The sequence below is a fragment of the Solea solea genome, chromosome 2, assembly GCF_958295425.1.
Source record: "Solea solea chromosome 2, fSolSol10.1, whole genome shotgun sequence".
In the NCBI taxonomy this organism is placed as follows: Eukaryota; Metazoa; Chordata; class Actinopteri; order Pleuronectiformes; family Soleidae; genus Solea; species Solea solea.
The window spans coordinates 20,801,350-20,815,010 of NC_081135.1; the positions used below are offsets into that span (position 1 = coordinate 20,801,350).

At 39.3% G+C, this 13,661-nt stretch overlaps 1 protein-coding gene across 1 annotated transcript in view; it reads right to left on the reverse strand.

The window, feature by feature from the left end:
- pdia5 (protein disulfide isomerase family A, member 5) overlaps window positions 1–13,661 on the reverse strand; it is a 49,736-nt gene that overhangs the window by 31,705 nt on the left and 4,370 nt on the right. Inside the window, exons 2-6 of the mRNA XM_058622592.1 lie at window positions 10,283–10,409; window positions 7,228–7,315; window positions 1,852–1,935; window positions 1,648–1,693; window positions 515–607 (exon numbers count right to left, since the gene is read on the reverse strand). Of these exons, the coding sequence (XP_058478575.1) occupies window positions 515–607; window positions 1,648–1,693; window positions 1,852–1,935; window positions 7,228–7,315; window positions 10,283–10,409 (438 nt within the window). The remainder of the gene's footprint in view (window positions 1–514; window positions 608–1,647; window positions 1,694–1,851; window positions 1,936–7,227; window positions 7,316–10,282; window positions 10,410–13,661) is intronic.

Below are 13,661 nucleotides of genomic sequence, written 5' to 3' on the forward strand. Positions count from 1 at the left end.
TAGACTAGCCCACATCCTGGTTACCATTCTTCATCCTAACTTTCATGAGCTCAGCTACTTCCAAAGAAGCCAACAGTCAGCACAATATTTTGTTGACATGTTCATCAAGCCTCCAGGCACAAGGGGATGGACAGGCAAATAGTGCCAGAAGTGCTGTTCATCAGATTATAGGGCTTTTAAAATGTATCGTAGGTTGGATGGGATTGAAAATAGCAGGGGGTTTCAAAAACGAGGGTAAAAGTCTGACCTGCCTGCATGAGAGCGATCTAGAAAGGTTTTTTTCCATGGAAGAACAGGACTGTGTTTGCAAACAGTTCTTTGATGTTAAAGCCCCGATATGCTACTTTTATAATGAGGTTTTGTTATGCAGACGTGGACAGGCTGCTGTGTCAGCTTCTGTAGCTGACTCGACTCTCAACAGGACAGAAGAGTGGAAGTGAAGCCTCCACTGTTGCACTCCACTAATCATCACTGTTCCACTGCAGCCCAGAAGGTTGTTTAGGACACTACTTACTTTTTCTGTTTCTACGTGGACGATGTCTTTTGCCTCAGGATTCTCTTCCCACAGTGGGGGCCCTGACGGGTCTTTTAAGAATGCTACCATAGACTGCAAAACAGAAAAGAAACATCAGAATGATGAAGACTTGATGATCTTAACAAATCTAAATTATCCTGGCGACAGTAGAGTGGTGGTTAATGATTTACACGACTGTTGTAGCAGAAGTCACTCCTGTAGGCAGTGCCAGATGGAAGCTTCTATACATCAACATGCTTGTACATCCAAGTATGCGTCAGAGCTATTTCAGTACCTTCAAGTGTCTGGTAATGGACTAGGTAAATCGTCTTATAAATTTAGTGAAGCATATGCCTGCAGACGGTGGGAAATATTTCATGATGGCAGCACTATAACAATGACAGCGAGGACACAGGTGGAATACTTAACCATTAGAATGTTATTGCTGGGATTATTTTGGAACCATTTAAACTGAAGGTTTTGGTGTTTTATGGTTTCAGAGGCCCTTCCATCTGTCAGAAGAATAAACAGGGCAAACACTAGCAAACAGAATAAAAACAATTACAGGAGAAAAATAGGAAACAGCTGTCAAATTTTCCCATGATGGGTTTCAGAGGAAAAATTTAACAGAGAGAGTCACGTCTAGATAATTTAGAGGATCTTTATTTAGGCTTAACATCTTTTTCCCTGCTGAATTTTAAATCGCAAAAATTGCAATATTACTTGTCTATTGAAGTATGAGGCAGTAAATATTAATATTGCTGATTAAAGACCGGCACACATAGAATATTCCTAATTTATGTTATACGAATTCTTTGAGAAAGCAACTACATCATGCCATGTATGTTGAGTGATATACAGTTGCTTTGCATACAAGTATCTGTACAATTTTTGTTTGTCAAAGGCTTCAAGCAGCAGCTACCGAGTTGTTACCAAAAATGCTTCAGCTGCCTAGTGTTTAGATAAACATTTCTTTATCCTCTCAGGAACTAGGTTTCAAATTACTTTATATTGTTTGAAATACTTTAGTTTGAAACAAAAAAGGGCCTAAACATCAAGCAGCCACACACATACACTGTATTTGACTCTGGAATGCACATGTAAAGAATGCAGTATTGAGGCTGAGCGTTCACCTTAAATGTAGCAGGTCTGTTGTACTCTGTGTGAAACGTCCCATCTCTGCAAGACAAATCAGACACAGTGCTCACAACAGCGGAGGAAAACAGTGAATAACATGGTTCTTAAGCGGCAGACGTGGCATTACTTTCCAGAAAGCAGTGAAGTGTGTGGAGGAGTGTAACAGTGTCTGACAGCAAGCTCAGTTTGTGGTTACTCACTTGTAATGGAGCAGCTCTGCTCCGCCACGTTTGGAGCTTGGGTCCACTTTCACTTTCTTACAGAGCTTACGGCCCTCGGAATCTCTGAAAAGGGTTTAAGAAGAAAAGGAGAAAAAAGCCAAATGCTCAACAAATGATTGAACGAAAATAAGCTCCTTCTTGTGAGGGTGAAAAGAAATGCAGTAATGTGTTTGATTAACATGTTATTTTGCCCAACTAAGACTCTTTTGACCTACTATCGACCTCCTACAAACACTGTATCTGCAAATATCCGTCTAGACGTATTTTATTGATTATATTTAAATGTAGGCATCTTTTCGTTTAACACAATTTTCCCGCAGTTCAAAATCTGATGCCATTATTCATATATTCATTGTTCGTATTATGTTTTTAATCATGTGAACATGAACATTGTCTGGTTCACACAGAAAGAAGATACTGAATGGAGCCATAACTGCGTCATCATTTCACACCAATTTATTTGCATGTATAGTCATATAAACAGAGCGTCCTGCTCTAATTCTTCGTTTAATACGTGTAGACAAACACACACACACATATATTACGCAATGGGAATAAAAAGTTGATTATACAATCTATGTCCCGCACAGTGCGTCAGCATACAAACATCCTCTGGTGGTTAGGGGCTCATTTCTGTAATTCAAAAGGGCTGTAGTTGGAAAGGAAATAAATATGCATCCAGCCACCTACACATACTTCACACTTTATACAGAGAGGCACTATGAACAGCATGAAGCACTGTTCCTCTTCTGCAATAAAAGAACCAAGGCAAAAATGTATTAATTTAGAGAGAGGGAAAGCGGAAGACCTCTGCTGAGGAGAAAGCCTGATGCCAACAATTTCAAAGAAGAGGAATTCAATTATGGCTCCACGGCGAACCCAATAAATGTTCAGCCTAGTTTTGCATTGCACAAGGAAGAGTAAATCTGTATGTGCATGTATTGACAGACTATAATTCCTTGTGCTCAATGCCATATACTGCTGACTCATACGGGCAGATGGCACCAGACAGGGCACACCAGGAGCAGATGTGACCTCGACACTTATTTAGACACGATGCACAGTCATCCACATCGAAACCAGTCTGCTGCGTCCAACTCCCTGCAACACTGCCATACAGAGGGATTCAAAAACGATCGTGTCAAAGAAAACCTTCACCAATAGAAATCAGACCACAAAGCTTAATTGAAGTACTTGAAGATATAATGTCAACTAAAACTTGAAGAGAGATGCCAATAAAGAAACAACATGGATACAACAATTGAAGTTGTTGCTGTGTTTGACAACATTGAAAAAGGAAGAGCTGCTGCTTGTTTAAAAGCAAGACAACTGATGCATCATCTTTTTGCTACGATATGGTTTTAAGTTTTTTGCTATTTTTGTTTTTCTGACATTAGTCCAAAAAATACTAGACAGATGAATCACAAATAAAAGAAATGGAAGTTGAAAGCCTGGCCAGTCAGTGTTTTTCTGCAACTGATCCAGAATCTATCCACCAACAAACAGCCTGATCTGATATTGTTCCAAACAATTAAAATACTTTGGGTGTCTCATGGCTTTGTGCCTTAATGTACTGCTGTTGCTTTTTTTCCATCTTACCTCTCTGTTTTTGAAAATACTTAAAGTTAAGTTTAAAAACACTGGTAACTGAAAACCTACTCTCACATTTTCTGATCATATTCTATGTACGTAGTGTCGCGAGCAAGGTATTTCAGTTCAAATGCAGTTTTAAAAACCCAACACCAAAAACGCCACTCCCCTCTGGGAGCCGTTACAGGTCTCTGCACCCGAACCAGCAGGTTCAGAGGAAGCTTCTTTCCTATAGCTGTCACCCTACTGAACTCTAGCTCTGCATCCCCAACCAACTGTTATGCAACCATGTAGTTCAATTTTCCATATTTATTGTATGCCATTATGTCAGTATCAGTATTTGCTTTCTACCATACACAAATAAAAATGTCACAGAACTTTTGCTGTTTATTAGTAACAATGAGCACCAAACCAACAATTACTAAAAACAGATTTTGCAAGGGCACTGCACTAATTTATTTACAATGTTTTTTCAACACCTAATCAATATGCATCTACTTCATAGATTGCTGCCAAATTGATATTATGTACCTGCAACATCACACCATGGTTTCATAGTAGCTGTGACAGTGATTTTTTTTATATTGCCCAACCCTTTTTTTAATACACTGTGACTTAGTAGTGAAACGTAGGCAGTCTATGACTGATAAAATATAAGGTACTGCATGAGAGGGGGTGGAGCAGGATGAAAAGACTGATGGAAAATAACAAGGTACTGTCTGACAAACAGATGAGGTGGTGGAGGGTAAAAACACTGCAGATAACACCAAGAAAAACTCACCAAAACTATCCAATCAAATCATGTATTGTTATAATTCATTGTTATAGCAAAAAAGTGGGAGAAAGGGTCACTTATTTAAAAGACAAACTTGACATTGCGGGTTTTTTCTTTAGTGTTCATTTAGCTCACAGGACGCTACACCTGAAGTATTAAGTGAGGTTGTTGACCTTTAATAAAGCTTTGTATGCCTCGGGTTTAGAGATTAATTTCAGCAATTAAAATTTCATGTGGTTTGATTAACTGAATGAACAGTCCTTTTGCTGCCTAATCATGACGGTTTTGACCATGATCTAACAGACATTGAAGTTAAATTACAACTTTCTCAGCAGTGCTGCAGTAGCAATGTACTCATGTAGTGGGTTCATTGCATTAATGGGACACTGGTGAGACTTATTTGGAGAAGAAATAAGCCAAATAATTACAGTATATTACCCACATTTTAACATACATTTGCTGTGCACTCACTTTCAGTTTGACCCCCAAATGGATTAGCAGATAAAATGATTACACTGTTGCAACCTTTTACATTTAATGGAATATAAAATAGTCAATTGTGAATAGTCACACCATATTTGGTTTCATTCATAGATACTGGTAATCACATGCTAATCATAACTAAAAGAAACAATGGTTATTGAGTTAATTACAATTCCATACATTTAGGCCTAATGTGTAATCCCTGTGAAGAAAACATAACACATCTTATTGTTTTTGATTTGATGACACAACCTAGAAATACTTATAGCAGTAGAGACAGTAAAACATTACGGGATCAATCCTTTTGTAATGCAAAGAGGACAATACCCTTGATGTCCTTTAAAACACAAATCCAATACATGCTGTGATTATTTGTGCTACATATTTCCCACTGATCCAGAACACTTTTCAGATGTTGAATGTCTGTTGTAAAATTTCAGAGAAAGGAAAGCAAGGCAACACAGTCCCTTCCTGTATGAGATCATTCATCCCTCTGGTGCATCCCAGTTGGCCAACACTGAGGTTCCCTGTCATCTGTTCAAAGTGTGTCATTCTGGCCTTGGTGGCCCTCATCCTTGGCAGGACTGACCATTCTCAAGCTGCGATATGCTCTCGGCTCTCTCTCCCTCTCTGTCCCCCACAAGCTCTCAGCTAGGGTTTGAAGCTGCTCCACTGGAGATGCTGGAAAAATATGCCAAACAGCACAATGCTGTGCTATAGAGCCTGGCACCAGATCCATGTGCCCTGCAGTGATGAACCCGTCTCGCTCGAGCTCTCCTGGTGGGAATCTGGCCTAGTATAAATCTTTGCTTAACATAAACACACTTTAGCATGCTGAGATTGATGAAGATGGAAGGCAGAAATTATATCATATTTTCCAACACAAAAAAAGAAACTGGATCTTTAAAGACAAATGTGGATACTTTTGACAAGTTGAGAGTTGTGGTTTTTTTCCTTTTAGTCCTCATGGTCCACTTTTCCAGATAAGCTTGAGAGAGATTTTGAATGCTGCAATGAGCTTCAGGTGTCAAAGGGGAGTTACTGCCTTCCTCACAGTTTCCAGATTTATGATTAAAAAAAAATGTTCCTCTGTGGTGAAGATGACATGCAGTTGATGGGGTTGACAGGTATGGGAAGAAGGAATAGGAAGTGAAACTAAACACGAGGAAAGGCAGAAAGAACAACAAACTAGAATGACAGCACTCGGGAGCAAAGCAAGCTGCGCTTAGAGAGAAAACAATATGTGACGGTATCTTGGGAGTATCTGGCATTTCCTTTATGTAAACACATCTGCAGTGTCGGCTGGAGATAGATTAGCTCTAGTAAGAGAGATGATATAAATAATAAGGAAAACAGTGTCTGGAGTATGAAAACAAATAATGTTGATATGAATGAATGACACTGCAACTAAAATTACCTTTTCATTTTACGGATTACCTGCTGGTTATTTTTCATGAACAAATACACTTAAAAAAAATGTCACAAATACTGAGAAATAGACCTGAAGACATCTTCAAGTTACATTCCAAATACTCCATCATAAGAGTGATATACTGTAAAACAAACAAACAACAAATAATATAAACAAACTGTAGATCAGTGACATTTTACCTGTTGTATGTTGAGTATTACACAGTAAACCCACTGAAGTGGGATATATATATTGGAATGTCTTTAAAACACCAACTGTCAAGTGGGGGCTTAAGCTAAATAATAATTTAAGAAAATGATTAATGGTTCAAGTTAAGTATTTATTTTTTTTTATTAATTTTCTTTCACATTAAAGAACAAAAAGCAGCAAACTTCATAGTCGAAGTAAAGCTTGTTTTTGCTCATTTAGTCTTGAAAAGTGAAACTTTCTACTTATGTGTACTCCTGTATCAGGTACCTAAGTTAACACTAAATGTCAGATTCTGTTGCTTCTGTTTACTTAGTCTTGGAGAGCTCCTGAGGCCGGTCATTTTGTTTAAAAGCAAGGTATGATAAACAACGCAACGCGTCACTGGTACCAAAATTGTAAGTGTTAACAACTAGCCATTAACAAATCATTTCAGCACTCTACATACGAGTGATACCACTGATCAGCGATAGTTACACCAATTTTTTGTGGAATGCATAAAACCAACATAAAATGTCACCATCCGTGTTCACCAGAGGGGAAAAAACATCAGTCTATACTAAACACATACATTTACAACAAACATATAGTCAAAGAGAACAGAAATAGTGCTAAGATGTGTAACACATTAGACCCAAAGCTTCAATGGCTGCCATAATGAGTGGTCTACCATCAAATTGTGCATGTACAAAAGAAACAGTGGAACAAGACCTTTTAGAGCCTGGTAGAAAAGCAATAAATTGTGCAAATGGATGGCAGTGAAAATTGCTCTGTCTTTATAAGAGCCACTGACAAAATCCTTGGACAAAAAAGGGCATGTTGTTGATAAAGGCTGTGAGTCAATGGGCATGACAGAGAGAGAAGATAACGTTTTTAACCCTTGACTTACCCACAGTTGACCCAGGCAATGGTCCCTTGGCCTTTTACTGTCTGGGCCACATCTGACAGCAGTTTCAGGTGGGAGTCCCCTGATGTCGCTACAGACACAGAGACGAAACCATGATCAGTCTTTTCCCAAAACCATTCAATAGCTCAGGACAACACAGAGCCTGGAGACACAGAGGATGCTGTCATGTCAAACACAGGACAGTGGATTTGAGTTTCACTGGTGCACTGTATCTTACTAAAGCACCAAGTGACGAAGAGAGAGATCACAGCGTGTGGGTTAGAGGGGTGATGGAGGAGCGTTTTCTCATACCTTTCACCAGATGGGTGAGGGACGGGGCTTAAGTTACATCAGCTTTCAACATCTTACAATAGTGTGACTAACCGGGAGACTGGAGGATTATATTCTGTGCCACTATGGAAGCACACCCACTTTTCGGCCAAAGGGGGATGGCACAGAGGGTGCTATTTGGCAAACTATAGCTTGTATGTGCTCCATACAGCTTACTAGGGTCTGAGTAGGGAATGAGTAATAATGAATATTGAAGGAACAGTTCTAAGGAACAGTCACTCGAAGTTAAACATGCACGGGGCCGCACATTTTAATGGAGGATACAAGACTTAAGGCAAAGCTGAGCACTTTTTGCTGGACCAGACAGTAATGACTTCAGACGGCCCGATGAGCTTCTAAGCAGTCTATTTCGTCGACACTTAATATTAGGGAACACATATTCACTATTAACTATGTGCTTACTAACATATCTAAGTAGCATACTAGCGCTTTATTAGTAATTATTAAGCATGTATTAATACCTTATTTTACATAACCTTATTCTACCTCTATCACGAAATGAATTAAGATTTTTCCTAAATGTGTGTTAATGCGTGCTTAATATCTACCAATAAAGGGCTAGTGTGCTACTTACATGCATGTTAGTAAGCACCTAGTTAATGGTGAATATGTGTTCCGTAATATAAATATTTTTTAAGCTTCAAATTTAAACTTGGCCCCCCAAGTTCAAATGGATTGCTTACTAGCACATTGTAAACCATGAAGATCATCAACCTCAGTCAAGGAAGACACAAATAGTTCATGACCACAGGGAACCTGCACACTTTACCTTGTCAGAGAAAAAATTCTGCTGAGCTGTTCAGGTTTTTTTGTGTTAGGAAAGAACAGGAACCTGGGTGCAATAAACTGTTCCGGCTAAAACAACAGCACACAGTAATATTACTGATTTTGATCAGATACAGTGAACAACGTAGATTCCTTTGAGTAAAGTAAACAATGTGTAATATTCTGGTCCTTGTGCAACTCAATAAATCACTGTTATACTCCCCGAAACCAAAAATGTGTGTATTAACTGCATGAAGGGATTAATTCCTCTCATCGATGCAGGCCATGGCTATATTTAGAGTTAGGGGGAATTGCCAAGACTCCCTAAAGTACTGTCACGTACCAGGTGAGTCAGAAACATCCAGCAATTAAGTCTCATCTTATTACCATGTACGCCGCAGAAGTGGAGCTCGTCGTTTTTTTTTTTTAGAAGCTCATTGATGGACAATAACACAAACCCAACAGGGATGCGAGTAACTGCACAGTAACTGTGAGAGGTTTTCGAGTAAGTAAGAAACTGTCTCTTCTTAAGACCAGGAAATTGAAGATGTAAGGTATTTGGTTGGTGAGAGGGACATGCTCCCAATATTGGTGGGTCACCACAGTGTATTAATTTTCCACATTGTTGATTGTTACACCAGACATCCTTCATTAAGCAAACATCTCCCCCTTAATCCAGGGTTTGGACCGGCACCAGGAGAACAAATTCGTACCCCCAGTGGCTGAACATATATAAGGCAGTTTTTGAGGGTTGAATCTTCTTACTGGATTTCTGCCTGGTAATTTGCACAGGCAGAAATCCAGAATGAAGAGAGGAACGTTTGGCATCTTGAAAGGAGAGGCTTTAGCCACTGATTAATCAGAGCTACAGCTCAGTACATGAAAGCCTTAATCACTGACCGAAGGCACATTGATATGGAGCATGAATTATGAAACAAATAAGTAGCTGTGGGGTTTTTGTGCGTCCTTTGCTGCTTATCATAGGTTAGAAGGACACTTTGAAAATGTGTAATATCAAAGAGGTTCTTTATCAAACTTGTAGAGCACTTTTCTCTTTCTTAGAAATATGCAAATGAAAGTAGAAATTAAATCTACTGGGTGCATTACAGGATCCCTAAAGTTGTAAGAAAACAAAATGTTTTATAACTCTGCAGATTTGAGTTTCTATTTAACAGCTTTAGACTCTAATTCTACAAGATAAGTGTTTCCAAGTTCATTACTGAGACACACTTCAATGCTCATTTTAAAGCAGCATACAGGCTAAAGGGGCAGAATAATATGTTTTAAGAGACTGTGGTATAGCATTTTTAATTAACTAGATCAGATTTGTGCCTCTGTGAAAGTGCCTATGTCCCACTCTTATTACGGCGTGATCAAATACATTTTAATTAATTTGGTGTTTTAAGTTTTCCGCTTACTCCCCCACATTTGGCAGAGATGGCAATTAAATGGCATCTTACATCTCTAACTTGGAGCAAAACACAATGTTTGACTCATAATACATGAATCATTTTCACACTTACATTTCCTGATTGTAATTGTCTAATAATGCACTTATACAAGTACTTAATGATGTTAAAAAAAAACATACCTAGGAGATAAAAATATGAAGATGTAACAACTGTAAAATATACAAATGGTCAACATACTGCAGTGTCTGTGAAAAACCAAATGTTATTATGCTTTCCAGAACTCCACATCATCCTCTAAAGTGATGCGCTATTTCAGAGTGTTTCACATGATCCAATAATATTTCATGATCCATTACTATGATTGCCTGGCAGGACTGCTGTCCCTGCGTCCTCTGCTGACAGAAACATTGGATTCTCAACAGAAAAAAAAACCCAGTAGTGACAGTAACTTACATTCCATGAGACAATTTATTAATATCATTACATTCACCGCGTGTATATTACGGACAAATCTACAAGCCATTTTGTACCTGTCTTTGTGTAGAGCACCAGTACGTTGGTTCTCGTCCTGAGGAGCTTCTTGAAGTCTTTGTGGTCACTGACCTTCTCTATGAGAGGAGACACCTTCACAGCCTCCAGCACAGGAAGCAGCCACACCTGGGGAAATATAGAGATAAGAATGACATTTACATGGCACATTTAACCTTTCCAGAGGCTCACCTGTTTTTACATCTCTGGGGTTCATTGAATCTTAATCAAATGGAGGAACTGGCAAGTTCAAGTAAATTAATAAAATAACATACACTCTATGCTTTTGAGAATATGAGAGGAGTAACAGTGAAATGGTAAAACTCACATTACAAAGAGATGATAAGCCACTGATAGAGAAACAGCATATGCAATCATTAATGCAAGAGCCTCTTCGGTGCTCTGCTTGAACCAAAGCGGTACTGCTATTAGATTAATGATCGTCTGCTTCCAACTATGTAGCAACATCATTTTCAGCGCCGACATAGGACGTAATCTCATTTGATACCACTACAGTAGTCCACTGAAGCCGCTTCTAATTGCCATAAACAAAATCAACACATTGAGCTTAACATTTACACTGACGCAGAAAGCCATTAGGAGCCTCAACACTGCGTTTATATAATTACAGATTTCTTTCCACCTACTGTGGCACAAACAAGGTGGGATATTACTTCTAATTTCAACCTGTACTAAAGGTGCCTTCAAAGACAACAACGGGTGGGTGCCTAAGGATCGTTAGTCTGAATGGCTCCTTTGACTTTCCAAACACCAGTAGTTAAGCTAACGGTGTGAAACACCTCATATGAGGAAGATTTCAGCGGCTTTTACTTAATCAAAGACAAATAAGAAAAGGAAAAAAGCTGATTTCCCTCAACTCAAGCCACATGAATTTAATTCTACGCATTCTGATAGTCTCGGTGCCAACGCCGATCATTAAAAAGCCCTTACTTTCTGCCAAGAGAGAACTAGATGAGGCACTAAACAGTGTCTGCTCGCTCAGCTGATCTTTCTTGACGAGTGATATCACATGGAATGAAAACAAACACCTGCCAGGCCCGTTGTGGTTGTTCTTCTGATGTAAATTTTATAAGAATCTTCAAATACTACACTGATAGCACTTAATTATCCTGGAAGAGCCGATGGGCTTAAAAGAAGATGGAGCAATAGTGTAAGTGCTAAATTACGCACTGTATGAGGACATATTTTGTGAGCTGGGGTGTTGCAGAGAAGCAGTGCAGAGCTGGCAGGCCATCTCACTTATTAAAGTATTTTAATGGGCATTAAATCAGTGCGAGAGTGTGTGTGTGGCAGAGAGGCTAGTGTGGTATCACAATAGTGACTCCACATCGTGATGCACTTCAGCCATTGGCAAAGAGTACAATTTCAGGCATTTAAGCACTGGCACAATTTGAAAGTATCTGTAACAAACGATACCCATTTCTAGTTATATGAAACAAACACACCTTACATTTGTACACCTGTAGCCTAAAATAAAAGCAGATACCTTCATTTGAGGCAGCTGAGAGTGACACTGATGATTTTGTTAAGTAACACTGCTGATGGACCAAAAACAATGCTGCATTAAGAAGAGAGTGAGAAATAAGTAGACTGTGCTGACAGTTTCACCACACAGCATTAGAGACAGGTATAGCAGCATTACTATACTGCTGTCAATTTTAGCTACAGTTCCATTATCACAGGCAGCTAAAACAAGACGTGAACGCAGAAAAGCAGCGTTACACAGAATATTGGCATAATGAGAAGGGAGCAAGTAATAAAATTAAATGTATAATAAAGGCAGGTGTGATGAGAATGTGAATGGTGAGACGTGATGAGAACTAGACTGGCACTGATTAATGCAGACCATGATAGACTACAACACATAATAGTGATCTCTGTTATAGTTTTGAAATGATGAAAATGTAACCAATTAAATAAAATGAAGTAAAACATTGACCCTGTACGTAATGTTTGTGTCATAATGGTCAAAACCTCACATTCAGGTTTGCAGCTCTGACAGTGACATGCAGTGACATGAAATCTGCACAATACTTCAAATTAGTGGCGAAGGTGCACAATGAATTCCATCCATCCATCCAACCATTTTCTACCACTTTATCCTCCAGAGGAGGGTTGTGGGAGGTGCTGTGCCAATCTCCCTGGACAGTTTGCCAGTCCATCGTAGGGCCACATATAGAGACAAACAACCAATTAACCATTCACTCTCACACCTACAGTCAATTTAGAGTGACCAATTTACCTAACCCCCATATGGCATGTTTTTTGGGATATGGGAGGAACCCAGAGAACCCGGAGAAAGCCCACGCACATGGGGAGAACATACAAACTCCATGCAGAAAGGGCCTTGTTCCACAATGGATTCCATTCAAGAAAAAAAAAAGGCATAATCCCGAATTAGTCTGAATTTTACTAAATAAACTGTTGCACCCATCTAAACAAGTCTGATCAATATCATAACACATGGTATTGAAATGTGGTTTTGAAATGCATTCAGGGAGTGCTTTACCACATGTCAGTGTAGGTGTAAATACACCTGTTGCACTGAGGATGGATTGTAATCCAAACAACCCAACCACTGTTGGCTAGTAGTCAGAAATGTGTACCACAAGCGTAAATTACCACCTACCTGGGTAAAAAAATTGCCAATTGCAGCAACTTTTCCAACCCAGCTATACAGCTATCAGGCCTTAGCTGCTAAACACAAGAAGAGAGTCCACTCCTCTGTCCAAAACTGTGGACGTTACTCAAGTCAATCATGGACCAATTGAAAATTAAACCATTTGAAACGTAAGCAAACACAGTAACTAAGTTAAAGGAGGATACAATCTTCCCCACTTTTTCCTATTCTCTCTTTTTTTTTTGTTGCAGTCACAAAGACCAACATATCCAAGTAATTGACCCCCCCCCCCCCCCCCCCCCATCTCAGCACAGCTACCCATCACTGAGCCATGTACCAGAGCAGCTCGGAAAGATCTCTTCACTCTGACATCACAGTGAGAGCCATTATAATGGTGCCACATTCATACCTTCCCAACACTAGCGTCTACCTCCACCATCACTGCCTCCTCAAACACACTGCAGGGAGACAGCCTCACCGGCAGATCAATGGAGATGATGCCCAACGAGAACATCCCAATTTAGTATAAACACACATAAACAAATGTGTCCGGCTGGTACATATGTTGGGTATGGGCAGGAATGTTATATACACAAAACAGAAAGAGAATTCACTTGAGTATAGTACCAAGTTCTGCATCATTCACTTAAGAGCACTGTATCCTTTAAGCTGGTGATATGATTCAAGGAAAATATTTGTATCAGTTTAATTGTGTAGCTAATACAAAGACAGTGACATGA